This window comes from Dendrobium catenatum, unplaced genomic scaffold (genome assembly GCF_001605985.2).
Source record: "Dendrobium catenatum unplaced genomic scaffold, ASM160598v2 fragScaff_scaffold_1116, whole genome shotgun sequence".
In the NCBI taxonomy this organism is placed as follows: domain Eukaryota; kingdom Viridiplantae; phylum Streptophyta; class Magnoliopsida; order Asparagales; family Orchidaceae; genus Dendrobium; species Dendrobium catenatum.
In genome coordinates, this window is record NW_021319578.1 from 454,606 (window position 1) to 476,044 (window position 21,439).

The 21,439-nt window shown below is 37.0% G+C and overlaps 1 protein-coding gene across 20 annotated transcripts; it reads left to right on the top strand.

The window, feature by feature from the left end:
• Window positions 1-613: 613 nt before the first annotated feature.
• On the top strand, window positions 614-21,380 carry LOC110116695 (uncharacterized mitochondrial protein AtMg00810-like). Of its 20 annotated transcripts, none has more exons than XR_003702041.1 (4): window positions 614-824; window positions 1,063-1,285; window positions 11,877-11,930; window positions 12,018-12,450. XR_003702041.1 is itself a non-coding variant. In XM_028698591.1 (2 exons), the coding sequence occupies exon 2, from the start codon at window positions 17,521-17,523 to the stop codon at window positions 18,184-18,186; it is 666 nt and encodes a 221-aa protein (XP_028554424.1). In that variant the 5' UTR covers window positions 614-824; window positions 17,187-17,520; the 3' UTR covers window positions 18,187-18,741. The 20 variants fall into 20 exon arrangements, 2 of the variants coding, with proteins under 2 accessions (XP_028554424.1, XP_028554425.1); XR_003702042.1 differs by having other exon boundaries at window positions 1,063-1,277; XR_003702044.1 differs by lacking the exons at window positions 1,063-1,285; window positions 11,877-11,930; window positions 12,018-12,450 and adding exons at window positions 18,792-18,871; window positions 20,602-21,380.
• Window positions 21,381-21,439: the final 59 nt, after the last annotated feature.

Genomic DNA, 21,439 nt, shown 5'->3' on the forward strand with positions numbered 1-21,439 from the left:
AATTAAAATTTTAGGTATATGATCTATATGAATTTGTCTGGTTTGCCAAATCTAATAATAAAGTCTCCTGTGTCTTTTAATGTGATTTGATAATCTAATAAAAGAATATCTCTCGCACCCACGCTCACTTGCCTGACCCTCGTAGCCTGCGCTTGCATCCTGCTCGCACTCATGGGTTAGCGAGTTGGGTCGGGTCAATTCGAGTTAGGGCGAGCTAAGTCTGGGTCAAAATTTTTGTCCAATTTGTTTAATATGGGCATATTGGAGTTTGAGCAGTTAAAGATGTGTTAGTTTCAAGTTGGAACCGAACATATTCCGAAAATCCAATTTTGACTGCACTAGAACCTAGACTTTTTTCTTCTTCATTATTATGTCAACTAAATAATTTAAAATGTATATGAATAATTCTTTTTTTTCATTATTAACTATAAAACAAATATTTATGATGTGTTTGCATTATATAATATTTATATGTCTTAAGTATGGTTAAATGGCATAAATTTGATTTAAAAAAAAACATGAAGTCAAACTTCTAAAATTTGTAATCAAAATTTAAATTTTTTTGGTGTAAAATCAAATTTGATTCATTTAGCTAATTTTTTAAAACAAAAAAGCATGCCCTCCTTTTTTTTCTCGGCGGCGGCGGCGAGGATGGGCGGAGAAGAGATGAAGCGTCCGCGGCACGTGTAGCTGTCTAAGCTCGCTGAGCAAGCAGAGCTCTTCGAGGAGATGCGGCTATTCGTGGGAGGACATGGTACGGCAAACGCTCGCGTAGATAGTTCACTGTGGAAGAAGAAACCATGGTTGTGTATAAGGAGACGCAGGTTTGCATTGTTTAAGCTTGCAGAGGGAGGAACTAGGGTTTTGCTGTCTGCTCTGAAGTTCTGCTGCTTGATTGAGTTTTTACTTTTTTCAATAGAAAGTTCCCATTTTGAGACACCTTTCTCTTCAATTAGCTTTTATAAGTGCCAAGCCAGGGACAAAACAGTTCTCGCCTAATCCCATTAGTAGTTGTTCTGGACCTTCTGGCGCCGTATGATGCCATCTCAATTTGTTTTCCAGGGAGCTGATTGAAACTTCCAACCCGACTTAAATTTAACTTAAGTCAGGGTGTTGCATATTCAATTCACGTAGTGCTAATCCAGATTCTAAGGTGGTATTGATGCAAGCATTGTCACCTCTGCAACTTGAAAACTGCTATGCTGTTAAGCTTGCAGTTGTCATTGCAGTATCTGAGAGAAACAAGTTTTACAGAGAATGGAAACAGAGAAGAAGCTGTAAGCCTGTAAGAGATGAGTATGCTTTTTCATTACTTGTTTCTATCTTTACAGTGGTATTTATAGACGGCTGAAACCAAGAAACAACTGTACAAGTCAAAACTGAAATAACCGAATTGTCGGCTAAGCTCATGTTAGCTGTTTGTTTTAATTTCCATTTCTTGCTTAGTTGTCAACATACCCCTGCAAACCGATGGCACAGTTGTGACAGTGAGTTTGGTAACAAGATGCTTGAAGCAAGAAATGGATAAAGGTTTGGTAAACAAATCAGCTAGTTGATCTTTTGATGCAATGTGATGAACTTGTATAGATAGGACACAATGGAGAAAAAGGATTCATGTAGCCGACCCCACGTAGTGGGATAAAGGCTTGATGTTGTTGTTGTTGTTGTATCTAATAAAATGACGATCAATCACAATATGTTTGGTACGGTCATAATAAATTGGATTGTTGGTTTAGGCAATTGCTAAAGTTTTGTCAAAATATAGTTGTGTAGGTTGATTTTGAATGCAATCTAGTTCCTTGAGCAGCCTTCTAAGCCATATAATCTCTGTTGTGGCCAAAGCAATAGCTCTGTATTTGGCCTCAGTTGATGATCTTGCTACCATTGAGTGCTTCTTTGCACACCATGAAATGGGAGTAGAACGTAAGAAAATACAATAACCGGCTGTGGATTTTCTGTCTTGAGGATCTCCAGCCCAATCCGAATCTGTGTATGAACTGAGCGTTAATGAATCTGCAGTGATTGATATTCCAATCTGTAGCGATCCATGAATGTAGAGCAAAATTCTTTTGAGAGATTCAAAATTGAATTCAGTCGGTTGATGCATATGCTGGCAGGCTTTATTAACTGCATATGTGATATCTGGCATTGTGAGTGTTAAGTACTGAAGTGCTTCTACCAGCTGTCTATACAGTTTTGGATTTGCAAATGCAGGAGAATCAGATGAAGTAATTGCTTTAGGACTGATAGGAGTAGCAATTACTTTGTTGTTGGACATGCCAGCACGCATTAAAATCTTTTCTGCATAACCTGTTTGATGCAGAACTAGTCCTTCTTTGGTATTTGTTGCTGTAATTCCGAGAAACTGAGTTAGTGAGCCCAAGTTTTCATGTGAAACCGCTGATTCAGTTTCTATAATAGATTAGTTATACACTGAGAATTGTTGCGTGTTAATATGATATCATCAACGTAGATAAGAAGGTACATGACAACACCATTGTTCTTGTAAATCATTAGGGACGAATCCGAGTGGCTTGTAGTAAAGCCTAGACTGTGGAGAAAGCCAGTCAGTGTTTCAAACCATTGCCTCGATGCTTGCTTAAGACTGTATATGGCCTTCTTCAATTTACAAATAAGAGTGGGAAAATTTTCATTTATAAAACCCATTGGATGCTTCATGTATACAGTGTCCGATAAATGACCATGTAGAAAAGCATTTGATACATCTAATTGATGTTTTGGCCATTTATGATGTAATGCAAGAACTAATAGAATACGAACTGTAGCTATCTTGGCAACTGGACTAAATGTTTCCTTGTAGTCCAATCCTAGTTTTTGATGGCAACCGAGTGCAACCAATCTTGCCTTGTAACTAGAGATAGTTCCATCTGAGTAATATTTTGTTTTAAACGACCATTGGCACCCAATCGGAATTTGATTGGAGACAGGTACCAACTCCCATGTACCTTGTGTTTGCAAAGCTTGAAGTTCTTGTGACATAGCCATACGTCAATGCTCATATTTAACAGCTTGTGCATATGTGGTAGGATCATCATTAGTGAGTTTATGAAGAAGATCAAATACTCTTTTTGGTTTAAGGTGGCCTGTTTGTAATCGAGTCTTCATTGGGTGTGCTTGAACCATAATTCTTGTAGTCTGAGTGGTTGGATTTGATATTGGCATAGGAGACCTTGGGATCAGGCTATGGGATAGACTGGGAGTATTTGGCACGGGTCTGATAGATGTGTTGGAAGGTTGTGGTGATATAGGTAAGGACTGTTTGGGTTGAAGTTTTCTGGGAGAATAGGTGCGAACGAGTAACAGCGATGGGATGTTATTTGGGTAGACTGTAGGAGCAGGCAAAGTAGTGATTGTATGAATTTGTTTGAATGGAAACGTTTTCTCATTGAAGATCACATGTCTAGACACATAGACCCGATTGGTGTTGGGATCTAGACATCTATACTCTTTTTTATGTTTGAGCATATCCTATGAACACACATGGAAGTAAGAGTGGTGATAGCTTAGATTTTGCATAGGGTCTCATCCACGGATAGCATATGCATCCAAAGGTTTTCAAGTGTGTGTAGGTGGGACAATTGTTGTACAATTTTTCAAAAGGTGTTTTGTTGTGAAGAGTTGGAGTTGGCAGTCTGTTAATTAGATAGGTGGCCATGTATAATGCTTCAATCCAAAAAATGGAGGGTACATTTGAGTGAATGAGAAGACTTATGACAATTTCTATTATATGTTTGTGCTTCTTTTTGGCAACACCATTTTGAGATGGTGTATGTGGACAAGTGAATTGATGGTTAATGCCATGCTGAATGCAGTATGATTTGAAATTATTATTCAATTACTCTCCACAACCATCGATCCTGATTGTTTGAATGGCTTGGTTAAATTGGCATTTGATGTTTTGATGAAAGTTTATGAATATGGGAGTGACTTCTGACTTTAGAAGTAATGGAAAAACCCAATAATATCTAGTGTAGTCATCAATGAACGACACATAGTATCTATAGCCTTATACAGACGTAGAGGGTGCCGGCCCCCAGAGATCAGAATAAACTAATTGAAATGGTGCAGTAGTATGAGAGATGGAGAAGGCAACATGTGTTACATGTAGAGAGAATAGAAGTACATATATCAGAATATCTGCGAGCTAGAAATTGTAAGGTAGAAGTAGCTGGATGCCCGAGGCGATTATGCCACAGGTTCGGAATAGTTTCAGCTGAAATCAATGCTAGGTGCGAAAACTTGGAAGCGGGATGAATTATGTAGAGCCCATTATGGCATGACCCTTGAAGTAGAAGACGATGAGTCTTCAAATCCTTTATTTGATACCCATTTGAGGAGAAAGATATGATACAATCATTATCAGTGGCTAACTGATGTATTGAAAGAAGATTGAAAGACAAGTTTGGCACAAGATGAATTTTATGAAGAAGAAGATTACCTGTTGGTGTAGGTAAGAGACCACGGCCAGTGTTTTGAATTGGAAGTTTGTGTCCATTGCCAATAACCACTTGAGATGATCCGTTGTATGATTCAGATGTTTTAAATTGAGAAGAGTCTGTTGTGAGGTGTGTTGAAGCCCCACTATCAAGGAACCAGTCTGATTGAGAAGCTGTATCCGTGTTTGATTAAAAAAAATATAGGTGAGTTTTGAAATAGTTTAATTTTATTTGGGAAAGGTTAATTTCTTGAATTATAGTTTTGAAATCGAACATGTTATTAAGAACAATATATTATCTCGGGAGACGAACATATATTCACTAATAGGTTCAAATTCGGAACTTTGAATTTTATTCTGATTATCGTATGCAAACTCAGGAGAGATAATATATGATCTCGAAAGATCAAAATGATGTTCAATCACATGTTTGACTATAATAATTTGTATAAGAAATCATTAATTTCATAATCAAGATCATAATAATATAACGATATATCTTTCCGGAGAAGGAAGATATCGCTTATTATTAATTATTTGAAAATGACGATAATAATTTTTATATTTGATTTTCTCAAAGAGAATTAATTAAAGGTTTTGAAAACTTAATTTTGAAAATCTGGTTTGGGTTTCTAAATCTCCTACGAGCACAAGTCCTTGTAGTTAATTACATCGTAGGGAAACTGAAGTTTCCTACGAATACTCTCGATTAAAATATCGGTACAAATTTTATTTAAGATTTCAAAGATTGATGTCAAAGGAGGTAAATGTTAGAAATTTCAAGTTGGATTTTAATGGCTTGTTGACTAGTTTGACTAGTCAACAAAGTCAAAGCTGATAATATGATATTTAGGTGATGTTTAAATGTCAATGATGTGGATTCTAAAAGGCCTTAGGGATTAGGTCCATTATATGAATGAAAAAAAAAACATATGTGGAAAGTTTTGACCAAATTTTGTTGAGTTGACTTGGTCAACCTAAGGTGACATGACTCATGATAGGTTTAGACATATTTGAGTCATGCATTGGAAATGGTTTGAAGAGTTTTAAAGGTTTGATTGAATCATATGCCTTATCTTGTTCAATTGGGTTAAGTTTGACTCAGCTTGGGTTCAGTTGACCAAGTCAACTAATAACTAGGTCAGGGGTCCCAGCAAGTCTAAATCACTAGGAGAAGTGATTAGAGAATTTTGTATAGGTTTGAAGTTTGAATTGATTGAAGTCTAGATTGATTTCAGATTTAGATTAATCAGATGTCTGGATTGATCTAGGTTCTTGATAGATTCTAGGGTCTGGATTGGTCATAGTGACCTCATATAAAAATGAGATCAACAATCCGGCGATGTAAACAATGCATTGTGAGATCCTGTATCTATATATGTTGGATCGTTTTGATACCAACATCTAATCGTCGAATGACCTATTTTATTACAGATCTGACAGATTATATGGCGATTTGGATTTCTATCTGCTCTGTCTCCCCTACCTGGTTGTTGTGTAGTTCGACAGCCTCTGCTTCCTCGAGAATTATTGTATCTCCCTCGGCCTCGACCTCGAGAGGCAGTGAGAGCCATGGAGTTGTCCGTCAGATTTAAGGATTGGAGATCATGTGTTGCTTCATTCGCTAGGATCTGCTCTTCACTGCACAATAGACTGTAGAGATCGTCTAAGTTCAGTGGTTGCAGATTGGTTCTGATCGCCGTTTTAAATGATTGATATGATGCATGGAGTCCATTTAAAGTATAAAGAATCACATCCTCTGGATCGATGCTACCGCCAGTTGCTATTATGGCATCAACTTTGGATTTCACTTCAAGAAGATACTGTGTCATCATCTTGTTGCCTTTTGAAAGATGATGTAACTCACTCTTCAATTGAATTATCTTAGAATGAGTTCTAGCTTGAAGACGATGCAATAGAGTGATCCATATATCATGGCAGTGTTAGTGTGAGAACATAAGGCAAGATCGATGGTGAGATTACGGAATATAATGCATCGACGAGATTTTAATCGATGAGTATCCAGTTGTCAAATGCTGTTATAGTACCAGTTGCGGACGATCCGTCTGGAGCAGACGATTGTGATGGACATTTGGATGTGCCGTCAAGAAAACCTTTGAACCCATTTGCGATGAAGATTTTCTCCACTTCACAGCTCCAGATTGAGTAATTTTCATATGTCAGCGAGTTTGGAATTAGGTTCTTGATATTACTCATCAAGATCTTGAGTTGTTGAGGTATTGCTGTGGTGGTGATGGACGAATTTGACTCCATCGTCGGCGAGTTGGTAGACGATCCAGCCATGAGAGAAAAAAAAAACTCTAGTCTCTGTTTCAGAGCTCTGATACCATGAAAATTGCTATGCTGTTAAGCTTGCAGTTGTCATTGCAGTATCTGAGAGAAACAAGTTTTAAAGGGAATGGAAACAGAGAAGAAGATGTAAGAGATGAGTAAGCTTTGTCATTACTTGTTTCTATCTTTACAGTGGTATTTATAGACAGGTGAAACCAAGAAACAAACATACAAGTCAACTGAAATAACTGAATTGTCGGCTGAGCTCGTGTTAGCTGTTTGTTTTAATTTCCATTTCTTGCTTAGCTGTCAACACAACTTAGGTTAGGTTTCATGTCCCGACTTTGTATTTCTTCTAGACAAAATTCTCCTTGCAGGATTAGCCATGAAAAGCAAGTGAATTTTTCTTGAATCTTATTTTGTTTCTCCCAAATTATTATGAACAATTAGTGAATAAGCAAGTTTAGACGTTAAATTTATTGTTGGAGTTGGCGTCGGTGGCGACAAAGTTGGCAGGCGCGAAATTTTTGGCAACGACATGCATCAGACTTATAGGCATTGCATTTGTTTACGTTGTTGGCAATAATGAGCATTGATGGTTGATAAACTCTAGTTTGGTGATGATGGTCGAGTGGCTTTAGTCGGATGATAGTGGTGATGATAGGCGGACGACGGTGCCGGGAGATCATAGTCGAACGATAGTGGTCATGAGGTCATAGTGAGGTGATGGTGGTTATGAGATCGTAGCCAGACGATGGTGGTTGGGAGATCATAGCGGATGACGGTTTGTTGGAAGACCATAATCGGACAATGTTGGTTAAGAGATTGTAGTCGAGCGATGATGGTTGGAAGATTGTAGTCGGGCGACGTTGGCCAAGTGATTGCAATCGGATTATGGTGCTCGAGTGGTCATACGATGGTGGCCGAGTGGTGGCAGTTTGATAGCGGTGATCGAGTGGTGATGGCTTAAAAATTGTGGTCAAGATGCTACAGCCCGATGGCGGTGCGATGATTCTACAATGTAGTCGAGGGCTAACAATTAGATTTGGGGCTCTCTCTAATTTCAAGTTAAGGTTCAAGCTAAAATCTCCTTCATATGAAGAATAATTGTCTATTTATAACTTTTTTATAGTGGCATTTTGGAAAACCTAGTTGAAATCCCCAAAATGCTCAATAAGATGTTTCATATTGCTTCCCTTGATTGTAGACTATTCTTTAAATAATTAAGTGCTTTAATGATGTAAAAATTAAGTGATCTTAGGCTTGCTAGATTTGTCTCAGCGAGACTCTCAATTTACATTTAAGCATATAAGATTTGGAGACGTTTGATCCTTAAATTAATATCTAAAAATTTTCAACTACACTTCAAGAGCTTGGTTTTGGCTCATTTGGAGTTGGATCAAACAATTTTTATTGTCGATGGGAACATCTCGTGGAGATGTTTAATTTGACTATAAATTTATTAATATTGAAATTCTGAGCTTCAGATGATCCAGAATGTAATTAAAAAATTTCCAATTTAGAGATTGCATCAAGATCCTGTTTGATCAAACGAATTTTTGGGTTATCTATCAGTAATAGATGGAAAAATATCAAGAAATTGAAATGTTATAAAAAAGCCTGATATTTGAATTAGATGATTACCTCTCTTGAAAGTGTTTTAGATCTCACACATGATTGAGTAGCAAAATTCTGAAATAGATGCTGAAGAAAGTTCCATGCTTCCGCAATAAAAAGTTTATTCTTGTCATAAACATGCATACTGTATCTTTTTATAAATTTAAAATTTATAACAATCGACAAATATTTTGTTAACAATTCTCTAATAAACTACTAACTAATCTATGCCATAGATTAATGTATGCCTACTAAAATATTGAGATGAGGTTTTTATTATAAATTGATTCAATTAATGGAGACAAATAAAAATTCAAATTTTATATTCGCATCAATTCCCCTAGCTACCAGACAAATATACTTCAGAGATAGATTGATGAAAATTCATGGCCCAAAGCTGCAGATTATCAATGGTTGGATGATCCTTTAAGCAGGCTAGAGGTTGATGTGATCTTGAAGGAGTGCTAGTGGGCTAATCTTGAATCAATATTGTAAGAATTGATGCCAGTGCAATTCTTGCAAAACAAAAAAGAAGAATCCATCTTAATCCTAGAGCGTAGTTAAACCATGGTTTAAAATTGCGCAATATGAGGCTCGCCTTGAGGCCCGCCTTTGCGCTATTCCAGTGAAAAGGGCCTTGAGGCTTACGCCTCAAGTTTTTTTTATGAGTCTTGCGCCTCAACTTGGTTGAGGCCCGCCTTAAGGTGTGCATCGCCTCACTGGCGTGAGGCTTACGCCTCACCCGATATATATTAAAACTTACATAAATCTTGAAGTAAAGCCGCAAACAAATCACACTTCGTGTACCTCTAGTCGCAGCAACTTCCTTAACCTCTAAACCGTCGTCATTTTTTAACATATTATTTGAGTATTATATAAAAATTTACTTTTAACGTTTATTTGCACTTAACACACTACCTAATTGTGCATTTTTAAACATGGTGATGACAGTGTTGATGACTTATGAGTTCTTATGTGATATGTCATTGCTATTTATTTTTGGAATTATATGTTAATGAAAAAAATACTGTGATTTGGGAAAGATAGAGTTTGAGTTGAACTATATTTCATATTGTCTTATTATTGGAATATTTTGATTTCACTTCATATATTGTGCATTTTTATGTTTTATATATTATTTACTCATTAGTATATACAAAAATTATCATTTTATGTTTACGCAATTTTTTGATTTTGAGGCTTACGCCTCAAAACGCCTTGAGGCTTACGCCTCGCCTCACAAACGAAAAACACCTCAATACCCAATTACACAATTTTAAACATTGAGTTAAACCATTGACTTCAAAAGTAGTCTTTAGAAATGACATTTTAATGCCTTAGAAGAGAAATCCAATAAACAAAAAGTTGGTTGCAGGCCGAAGGTTGATGCATTTGATCTATTCCTTAAAAAAAATTATTTTTTAATATATTTAAGATTTATGTCATGATTATTCGAGAAGTTTTACGTAATCCCCAACTTTTATCATCCAGGGCTTCGAACTTGACAACGACAGTGTTAAAAGACTAGAGAGGGAGTTGAAGGAAAACTTGAATTATGGAGGTCAACCTTAGGTAAAAAGGTTTTCGTTTGAGTAAATCTAAAACCGAATTCATGGAGCATAATTTTAGTAGTAATAGATATAGTGAGGGGGTTGTGACTTTGGGCGATCAAGTCATTAAAAAGAGTACACATTTTAGATATCTTGAGTCTATTGTTCAAAGTGATGGCGAAATAGATGGGGATATTATTATAGTAGAATTCAAGCTTGAGTTGAAGTAGAGGAATGTGTCGGGCCTGTTGCTGATAGAAAAGTATCCCTCAAACTTAAGGTAAAATTCTGTAAGATGGTGGTGAGACCTAAAATGTTTTATGCCGCAGAATGTTGGCCGTTAAATGTGAAGAATTAAAAATAAGTCAAGTGTTACAGAGATAAGGATGCTCAGTGGATGAGTGGCTTTACACTTAGAGATAGAATGCGACTAGTGGCAGATAATATTAGAGAGAGTCGCCTTTGATGGTTTGGTCACATAAAACATCTGCCTTTCGATGACCCGATTAGGAGAATAAATGTATTAGAATATTAGATTTTACGTATGTTAAGAAAAACATATGTAAACCTAAATATTCTTTGTTTGAAAGTATTAGAATTGACCTTTTTATTAGATTTAAATGAGAATTTGACTTTTAACAGGATATAATGAAGAAAATGATTCATGTTGCCAACCCCACGTAGTGGGATAATTTGATAAAGGCTTGTTGTTGTTGTTGTATAGTAGGGTTTGCTAGAGCAATAACATTTTATATATATATATATATATTGCTGCAAGATAATGGTGTTGCAGTCGAGAGGATAGAACGAGAGCATATATATTGTCAACGTATAGTGCTGTTGTAGCCGATATGGGCATATTAAAGTCTAGTAAGAGCGGATGAAATCAAATTATGTCCATTAGTGATTGTGGCAATAGCACGATACTCAACTTGGTAAAGGATTGTGCCATGTTGGGTTGCTTTTTTACACGCCAAGATATTAGTATTTTGCCAAAGGGACAATAGCTTGTAGTTGATTTGTGATCATGAGGATCACCAACTTAGTCGGTGTTAATGAATGCTTCGAGTTAAAGTTGGTTACTTTAGATTGGAAAACCATAAGGAGTTGTACCTTTGATGTATCAAAACAGATTTTTTGAGCATTTGAAAGTGAAGATTGAGGAGCTTGTGCATGTTTTGGCACACCCTGTTCATCACAAATGAGAGGTTTGGCTTTATGATGGTGAGTGCTATAGGAAGCCTACATGATGATAATAAAACACACGGTCGGTGAACTCAATAGCAGGATTCTTTATGATTAGTCTTGGGTAGAAGTGGGGTTCATTTAGATGTAGACTATAAGTGCTTGGAAGAGCCTAAAGGTCAAGAAAGTACGAGGTTGATCCTAGATTTTTCATATGAAAGGTAAAGCGGAGGTTGTTGAGAAGGTCCAAAATAGCTGTGGAGTTGTTACTAACCAATAGGATATTGTTCACATAAATTAAAATTACATGGTGATGTTGTTGCATTTGTTGAGCAAAAGGGAGGGACTGGCCACGCTAAAGGTGAAGTCTAGTTGTTGGAGATTGCCAGAGAAAGTTGCAAACCACTACTTGGGAGCTTTTTTGAGACTGTGAATGGCCTTCTTTAGAAGACAAATATGGCTCATTTGTCTCATCGAGTTAGTAGTGGATGACATCTAGAAAATAATTGATACAAAATATCAATAAGACTCTTAATAGGGAAAACAGCAAACTCAAGAAGGATCAACAAACTGTTGAGAGAAAACAACTTCTTGCGCATTGTATTATTCGAGCTTGCCATGGTTTTCCCAAGCACCATTTCCGATTTTTTGCAATTCAACAAAATTTCCCACTCTTTCTAATATCACCGGAGTAAAAACAATAATAATGATAATATTATTAAACTAACGAAGTAGCCAAAGGCTTCTTGCTGATCTTGTCCAATTTTATGGTTCAGGAATTACTGCAGTTTCCCTCTCCTTTGACTAGATATGATGGGACACGTACAGAAGTAGGTAGATATGAAGTGGATTGCAAATTCCAGCAATCTGATTTATGAGATCTTGCATTTTTCGTTCTAAACCTAAATTTGCAGCAGCTATAACTGATGGAAACGAGTCTTATGGTTCAATAAGAACGCGAGTTGCAGCAGCTATAACTGATGGAAACGAGTCTTATGGTTCAAAAAGAACGCGAGCTAGCTTTCCACTAGGACACGGAAGCTATTCCGGTGCAAGTTCCTTCCACTTCCGATTTCCAGCAACTGTTTTCCCTGGTCTGTAAAACTCAACTGTTGGTAATGTAAAGCTTCCTTTCTGGATTCTGTGGGAAAAGCCTTCAACAGCCAGGTTCTCCTACAGGATTAACAATGAACAAAGTTACGCGGCTCATCTTAATCTGTTGGTTGAGAACTTTGACTATCAATCAAGAGGTCTTTGATTCAAGACCTGCGTACGTGATGTGTATTAGTTTGACTTAATTTGCTCAACAGTCTTAAAAAAAATGAACAAAGTTGCTGATATTTTTGCTTCCATCTTGTCTACTAAGAAGTTCTTACTGAACATAAAAACCAACCTTTAAAAGGCTTAATTTGGATTATCTTCAACAATTCTCCTCCCAATTTGGAGTTGCCCTTCTATTGATTGTTGAGTTAGGATACTTCTCCTTTGGTCAAAGAATTCAGAAAGCGTTACAGCACCTAGCTGCCACGTAGGACAACAGGGTACAACCACCCGATTTTAAATTCTAGCCGTTAGAATTCTGCAGCAGTCCACCTTGGGAAGCCGCCGGAGATTGTTTCCAGATTGTCGAAATCAATTTTGAGAGAATCTTGGACTCCACTGTGATCTCCAACCTCTGAAATACTTTTTCTTGCTGCTGTTTTTGGATTTTCTGCTACAAGAACTGTGAAGACAACTACTTGGAATTGTTTCAGCAATGCCAAGATAGTTGAGGCGAAATTGTAGAAGCTTTGGTGATCAATGGTGGTTTATTTAGGGGTGTCAATATTGGACCCGACTCGAAAACCCGACCCAAAAATTTTGAGTTCGGGTTGACCCGAACCCGAAGCGGGTCGGGTTCGGGTTCAGGTTTTCAACCCGTTTCAAAAAATGGGCCGGGTTCGGGTTGACCCAGAAACCCGGCTGCCCGGTCTACCCGCTTTGCCCGCGTCATTCTTCATGCATGCATCGACTCGCTGCCGAGTGCCACGCGTGAGTACATGACGCGTTTGCCCAGTGCGGCAGTGCCCGGCTGCCCGCGATGGCGCGATCCAGCCATTGCCCGTGATCCAGCTGCCCAGTTTGGCAGCGCCAGTGCCCGCGATGGTGCGATCCAGCCACCGCCCGCGATGGCGCGATCCAGCATCCAGCGGTCGAGTCCGTCGTGCATCCCGCGGTCTAGTTCGCTGCTGCTGCCGAACGCCGAAGCGTGACCCGGCATGCCGCTGTCCATTCCAAAGCGGGTCGGTTTGGGTTGACCCGAACCAGAAGCGGGTCAGGTTCGGGTCCGCAAAACTGACCCGTATACAAAAACGGGTCGGGTTTGGGTTGACCCGAATAGTGCTGGGTCAATTCTGGGTTCGACCCGAACCCGACTCATGACCCGAAATTGACACCCCGAGGTTTATTCATAGCCAGGCTATCCCCTTTTTTAACACCTTCATTTTGTATGTGTAATTTTTATGAAGATGTTTGCAGATAACTTTGTTATTCTCCTACTCTTATTTCTCATTGGTTTTTTCATAGTTCCACCCTTCCATTCAGAATATTCTGCCACTAATGGTACAAAATAATAGCATAATATCTTATCCACATTCTTAACATTTCTGTATTATCCATGCATTTTAAGTGGCTGGAATCCCTCATTTATATCCTCACTTGATGGCCTGATCGAGACTTTAATTGACTTGGGGGTGGAATTGGAGTTGTTTTCTTTGTTCCCTTTGCTTCTATTTATTTTGAGATTGGTTTAATGGCTTTAGATGATTGAGTTGATTTGAAATACTTTTGGATTAAAGTGTTTAGCATCTTTATAAATTTGTACTTCACTCCATTATTGATATTCTTGATATATTGTTGCAGAGTGGAGGGAATGATGCCATATCCATTAAACTATAGTCATCCTAGGATAATTTTGGACTCGTCAGAGTTAATCGCGTGAAACTTCATGTTTGTATCAAGCTTTTTGAATCTAAAGGGCAAGATCAAGGATCCTAAAGTCATCTGTCCTTGCTCACCAAAGCCTTGCACCAACATCAGATCTTGCTCAAAGCGCTAGATATCAAGGGACAAATACCTAAATTATTGCAGACTCATGAGCACCAAAGACCTTGGGTCAATGAGAATATCATTCACAAAAATGCTGTTTCTCTTCGTCGTAATATAAAGTGATCAATTATGTTCATAAGTTCCAGTAAGGAATCTACATATACTATAATGAGTAGAATATTCTAGTCATGAAGCACTTCAATCAAACATTGCTCCATGGAATGTGCGCTTTGTATTGCTTCGAATTTTAGAGATTCCAAATTCCCAAAGGTCTTTTGACATGAGGAGAGTTTCATATATGTTGAGATGTAGGTGGGATCTTTCATAAATGTAAAATGATATTATCTTCATCCCTCTTAATTGAGGTCAATGCCTTCTTGTAATACTTTGGGATATCATCTTCGTTGCTCATTGTATTATTGTTTTGGTCTTTATTTGACAGACCCTTCTTTTATGGTGGTGGTAGTACTTTGCACACCTTAATTTAACTTTAAGCACTTCCTTTAGATTTCTTTGATAAAGAAGGATCTTCCAAATCAATTTCTTTGACAATCAGATGATTAGATATTTGAAGCTTTGGTGTCACTTCTTAATTTTAAATGCGCCATCTTTGATGCATTGGGGACTCCAAACAATTTTTATCAGAAAAGTATAAATCTTATTTGGAGGTGTCATTTGCTGCAACACTATGAGGCAAGACTATGTACCTTCAGGGGTTTCTTTTTCATTTGGAGAAGAAGATCTATGAGAGGCAAGACTATGTTGGAGTCATGTGATATATGTCATTGTTACTGCCAACTCTCTGCTACAGGCTTGAGAGTTAATTCATTTTGAAATGAACTAGAATGTAGAAATGACTCAACAAGTTTCAATCAAGAGTAACTCTTTATATTCTTCTCATGATGGATTTATTTTGAGCTTGGCCATAAACCTTGTAGGCCTAATAGGATGCCTTGCCGGTTGATGGTAGTCCTCTTAATTGTTAATAACTTTTGCATGATGGATTTCTTCTTTTTTTATTTTGTTTGTTAGGTTAGTCTTTTGGCGTTTTTTTTTCTTGGCAAAATCTGATTATACTCTTCCTGTATTGGGACGAATTTGGCTGGCTAGGCTGTTTGTTATATGGTAGCACTTTGGAAATGGAAGTACTTAGACATTGGCTTCCTATCAATTTAAGCACTAATTTAATTACAGACTTCCAGCAAATATTAGGAATGCCCGCAAGCTATTTTAACTTTTTTTAGTTTTCTTTGAGACAATCACCTCCTATTCTTTGCCTCGAATTTCTTTTGCTCATTCTAGTTCTTTTGGCTTAGGAATAAGAGGATGTAATTACTTTCATCGACTCCTTAGGGTTCACTAAAATACTCCATCCTTGTATGTCTTTTCTAGTAAATCCTAGAAAATATAATAATCTTCACTGGAATGGCTGACCACCCAGTCACATGAATAGTAGTTTCCATTATCTGTTTTTGATCAACTTCTTTGGCTCTTTTTTATTTTGTAACTACTGAACAATCCTGTATTCTCGACAAAATAACTTCGCACGTAGCCTCTCCAAAATGAATATTATTTATTCCTTTTGTCCTTGAGGGATGTGAATTTGCTTCCATGATTCCCTATTGATTTGGAATGTTTATCACCAATAGAAACATGTCCGGGTTTATCATTTTTTTTCATGTATCAAGTTTAGTAGGGATTTAACTATAACACTATTTGGTTGCTTCCCTTTATGAATGTTTCAAGTAAAAGTGGGTTATTTTCTTTTATTAACTTTGTGCTAGGACGGCCCAGAAGGGGCCGGCTGGACCGGTCCAAGTCTACTCCAGGTGGAAGCCTGGATGTGCGGAAACAGCAAGGGGGGCGGAGCCCCCTGTGGGCCCCACTTGGGGTTAAATCATTTTGGGAGGGAAATTTTTGAATGAGGGGCTGTTTTAGGTATTTTGTAATTTTCCTTTCTTTAATTAGGAGTTATGCTGAGAGTTGGCTCATCTTGAATTTGAATCTTATTTGAGATCTAGGTTTTGTTCTTAGGCTCTTGGTGTTGCCGGAGATTGTGGAGAGTATATTTCCTTCCTCTCGAATTGAAGGAAAATTGTATATTTCTTTGTTGTCTTGCATCTACTATTGGAATACAAGAGATTTGCGTGGTTTTCTCTCAGATTTCTAGCATAACTCTCCTGTTTCTCCCTGTTTTTGGGCTGTTTCCTGCTGTGGACAGCAATAATATTGCTGCAGTTTACTGATTTTGGCTAGGAATACTTGTGAATACAAGTGTTTCCTATCACTTTGTTGGAGATAATTGTACCTTTTTTGGCATCCAATGCTTTTTTCTACCTGGAATCTTCTAAATGATTTTTCGAATTTTAGCAAGTCCAATTTCTCAAATTTGACCACTCAATTGCTCTTGGAAAGCTATGCGTAAATATAAAGCATTCGGCCATCAATATTAGTCATCAACAGTTGAACTACATGTCCCTCTTCTATCTATCATTCACATTTCATACTCAAATTGTGTCATTGAGTAACATACTGTCACCGATTCATCTCTTTTGCATTTTTAATGGCTAAGTCAATGATAGTTTTATTATTGCGTTAGGAAACCTTTTCACAAGCATTGTCTCTAGTTTAACAAATACCTTGATATAATCATTTTGGAGTTCGACATATCTCTCAAAAACAATCATTGTGATGCAACTAATGAATTGACAAAAGAGTAAAACATAAGCGCTTCCTATGTTGATGCAAGCCACTTAGACCTGGGGGAATTGTTTTCTTGGATTATCTTTTTTATTAAACATTTTGAATGACACCTACTCATATTTTGTTGTAGATAGATGAGCAGGCAACCCTTCCCTACTAACTGTTTTATTCGTTTGGAAGCTTTGAGTGCCTTGATTTTTTCATTGATAAGAGTTTTCATTTGGGTTGTAGTCATTACTTCTTATGTACTTAGATTTTCTTGAGTGAGAGGTTGAGTTGCTTTTGACCTCTTTTAGATGGTTTGAACTGAAGAAGTCTGAGACACAAGATTGTGCATCGCTGTCCATCTGATGAAATTTCTTGGCGCATCCATCAATTTGACAACTCCAACGTGTTTCTCCACGGTTCATTATATGAAATTATATATATACAACAACTTCCGGGTTTTCAGGATGCAATTCACCCAACATATGTATGTTTGTATGTTGGCTGAAAAAGGCTCTCTATGGCCTCAAATAATCGCCTCGTGAATGGTATGCCAAACTGTCTAGTCGACACCTACAGGACTTTGGTTTTCAAAGTAGTGCAGCTGATCTATCCTTGCTAACATAAAAATCAGGTCCTGTTATCATGTATATCCTCATTTACGCAAATGATATTTTGCTTACTGAAAATACACCCATCGAACTAGACATGCTTCTCTCAAACCTACACACAAGATTTTCGATGCGCAATTTAGGCTTGTTGGTTCAGTTTTTAACCATCCAAGCAGTCCCTACTTCCTATGGAATTTATTTGAATCAGCATCAGTATGCCCATATGATTTTCGAAAGAGCTGGCATGCAAAATTCAATATCAGTTTCTACTCCAACTTCATGCAAATCAACTCTCACAGCTGATTCCAATGCTTCTTTCTCTAATCCACAACTCTATCGCCAATTAGAAGGATCATTGCAATACCCCACTCTCACCCTGCCAGACATCCAATTTGCTGTTCATCAGATCTGCCAACAGATGCATCATCCACTTAACTGTCATTTTGATGCTCTCAAACATCCAATTCGCTATATTCAGGGAACCTCCACCAGTGGCTTGCCCTTATACAAAGATTTTCTCACCTTACACAGTCATGCTGATTCGGACTGGGCTAGCAACTCCAATGACCAGAAATCAATATCCGGCTATTGTAACTTCCTGAGTAAGTCTCTCATCTCTTGGCAAGTTAAAAAGCAATCTACCGTTGCTCGGTCCTCCACCGAAGCTGAGTATAGAGCTTTAGCCATAGCGGCTTCTTAAGTCATTTGGCTAAGACGACTTATAGTTGACTTTCATCTGCTGCAACCTTCTCCCACTATCCTTTATTGTGATAACATATCTGCCATTGCTCTAGCAAACAACCTAGTCTTTTATGTGTGAACGAAACATATTGAAGTTGATTGTCATTTCATTCGGGATGACATTCAAGCCAAGCATCTCTCTGTTCATCACATCAGCACTCATGATCAGCTGGTTGATATCTTCACCAAGACTTTTACCATTCAGAGGTTCAAAACACTTTCTAGCAAATTGACCACTGCTGTTGCACCGTCAGTTTGAGGGGGCTGTAAATCACAATGCTCTACCTCACTACCGCAGTCTCCAAAAGTAGCAATCGGTTACAGCTGCATCCAAGCCCTCTACGTATCATGCGACCTGTATCAGGACCACAGCTTAATAACAAACTCTGCCAAAGCAATTATTCTCTTGTAATCCTTAGTCTATATAAATACTGAAACTCACTGTAATACGGTATATAAAGAAATACAGTATTATGCTCACCTGCTCTGCTTTCAACTCGGTACTATTTCTTAAGCTTGGAGTTTAACAGTCATATCATATATTTGCATGATTACTTCTTTCAGGTTTTCTTCTTCTTGGTGGTTGTGAGTTTCTCTACCTGTTCATTATGTGAAATCTGAGTTCCAAATCTGCAGCATAGAAGGTACTGTTCAACCATGAGACCATCACGAACTGATCAATATTTTTTTGTCAAGCTATTTAAAGTTCTTAAAGCTATTGAAATTTATATGATTTTCCTATTCTTTTATTTATTTATTTTCTTCCATGTGATGAATGATAGTGAAAGCTGGGTCTTCCAGCTATTTTCCGAATTGTAGAAGTTAGGTGCCTCTTGTTTGGTGTCTGGATAGTCGGCCTTTTTGTATTTTGCTTGTTTTTCTTCATGAATAGAATATTTTCTAGAGTTTTGGAAAGAACAAGAACTACAATATGGCTTAGTGCGCCCATTGATTGATGTGACTAATAACATATCATATAATTCTATTAGACCAATCCAGTGGACCGGTCCAGCTGGTCCACGCGGGACCGGCCCAGACACAAAACAGCGGAGCCTTTCCTCCTTCGACGGATGCCAGATGCCGCGCGACCCGCAAGCCTTGCGGGAGCATAATAGGAAGGTTTTTTTGGGGGAATTAAGAGGAAAATTTGAATGTAGGGATTGTTTAGGGATTTCCTTTTGATTTGTATGCATTAAATAGTTTGTTTTCCTAGGATTAGGGCATCTTGAATTTGGCTGAAATTTGAGATCTCTTGGATTTCTTTTGGGCTCTAGCGGCATCTAGAGATTGGGAGAGAACGATCCTCCTCTCGAATAGAGGATCAATTGTATCTTGCTATTTTCCGTTTACCTTTCATCAAATAATACAAATGATTTACTGGTTTCGTGGTTTTGGCGGACTTTTGTGAAGAATTCTCTCTGTTTTCCGAAGATTGATAGGAAATACTTGAGATCTACAAGTGTTTCCTATCAAATTCTAATTGAGCATCTCTTTGGAAATATAAATGAGAAGTTAAAGCTGCAGAGAAATAGTTAGAAGATATGAAATCTTATTAGGTGTAGTAATAATAATAGTTTGTATTATTATAAATTTATTTTATTGGAAGATAAAATGAAGTCTTTGTCCCCCTTGGATATATTTAATGAATGAGAAGTTAAAATTATTATTAAAGAATAAGGAAGAAAAAATTAGTTCACTTAAGATTTGTGCAGAATATGTTTACGACCTTATTCAATATTGGCATGAATGAATATAAAATGAAGATTATAAAGAAAACATCAAATAATTAGGATAAAACTAATGATGATGGTGATACTAATGATCAGGATTAGCTTGGCTATATTTTTAATTAAAGCATTAATCAATTAGCCTGCTGGAAGATTCAGCTATACATTAACAGGGATTAACAAAATCATTTTTCATGAATGATTAAATGGTATTTTCCCTTGTTTGAATTCCTTTAAATTAAATAACCTTTTAGTATTCATTAAAATTATCAATTGATTTCTGAGTCACTAGCTGACTCTTCTCCTACTTTCCCCTTTTGATTACTAACTAATGATTAATTAGGATTTCATTAACTTAATCAAATATAAATTGAGGTAACTAAACATAGATGACTTAATTAATAGATTATTAAATCTATGTAATTAATTATCAATTAGAGATTGGCTAAAGTCTACCATGTTTTAATACTTGCTACTAAACTAGTATATATATTAAATAGGTTCCCTAAGACTCTTAATCAAAAGAAAAAATCTGCATTCTTTCATTACATTTTTGTCCCTCAGATTTTTTTTTTCTCAACCATCAATCAATGAGTTAAGAAATTCGTGGCAACTTTAGCACCTTATTTTTTTTCAATTATTCTCAGGTACAAGTTGCTTTTCTTTGCACCAACTCTCTCCAGCATCCAAGATTTTAGGTAAGCATGCATAACTTGAATTTTCTTACATATTTGACTGATTATGTTTCATTTATTCATATACAACACAAATGAATAGCGAAAGTACAATTATAACATTCAGAGGTCGTCTGAAAAAGAAAAAAATTATGTCAGAATATTCTGATTAAAATTTAATCGAGATGAGCTTCATTGTCATTGAATCTAAGCTCATATTGATTTTTGTACTAATTTTAGAATATATCTAAAGATAATTAAGCTTATCATGATTGGACTTGGATCAAGAAACACAAACACAAATTTTTTCCACTTGTCCCCATCATATAGTCCCTCACAAATTTCATGACAAACCTTATATATTCATATAAAAGAAATTGTAGGAGTAGTGGAAGAAAAAAAGGCCATCTGGATGGCATAATGCGTGGAAACTGGAAAGTTAGAAAATTCTGGGAGCCACTGGGAGAATTTTAAAGCTGGAAGGAGAAGGTGTGGCATGGGCCCCTGCACCGCAACTCCATCAATACATTTAATCTTTTTATATTATCATAGGTGTTAGCAGTTAGCATATATGATACAAATTTACTCATAACAGTCTTTGATCCGGTTAGAAGAGTAAATGTATTAGATCCGGCCTATGCAATGAAAGATAGAGATAGACTTAGGCTTCGTTTGGGGCAACTTTCTTACTTCTTTTTAAAATAACTTTCTAGTACAAAAATTTCTGGAACTCGAATTTTCTGTACTATAAAACTGCTTTAGAAAGCCTTAAAAAGACTTGATTAGAAAGTATTAGATTTGAATGAGAATT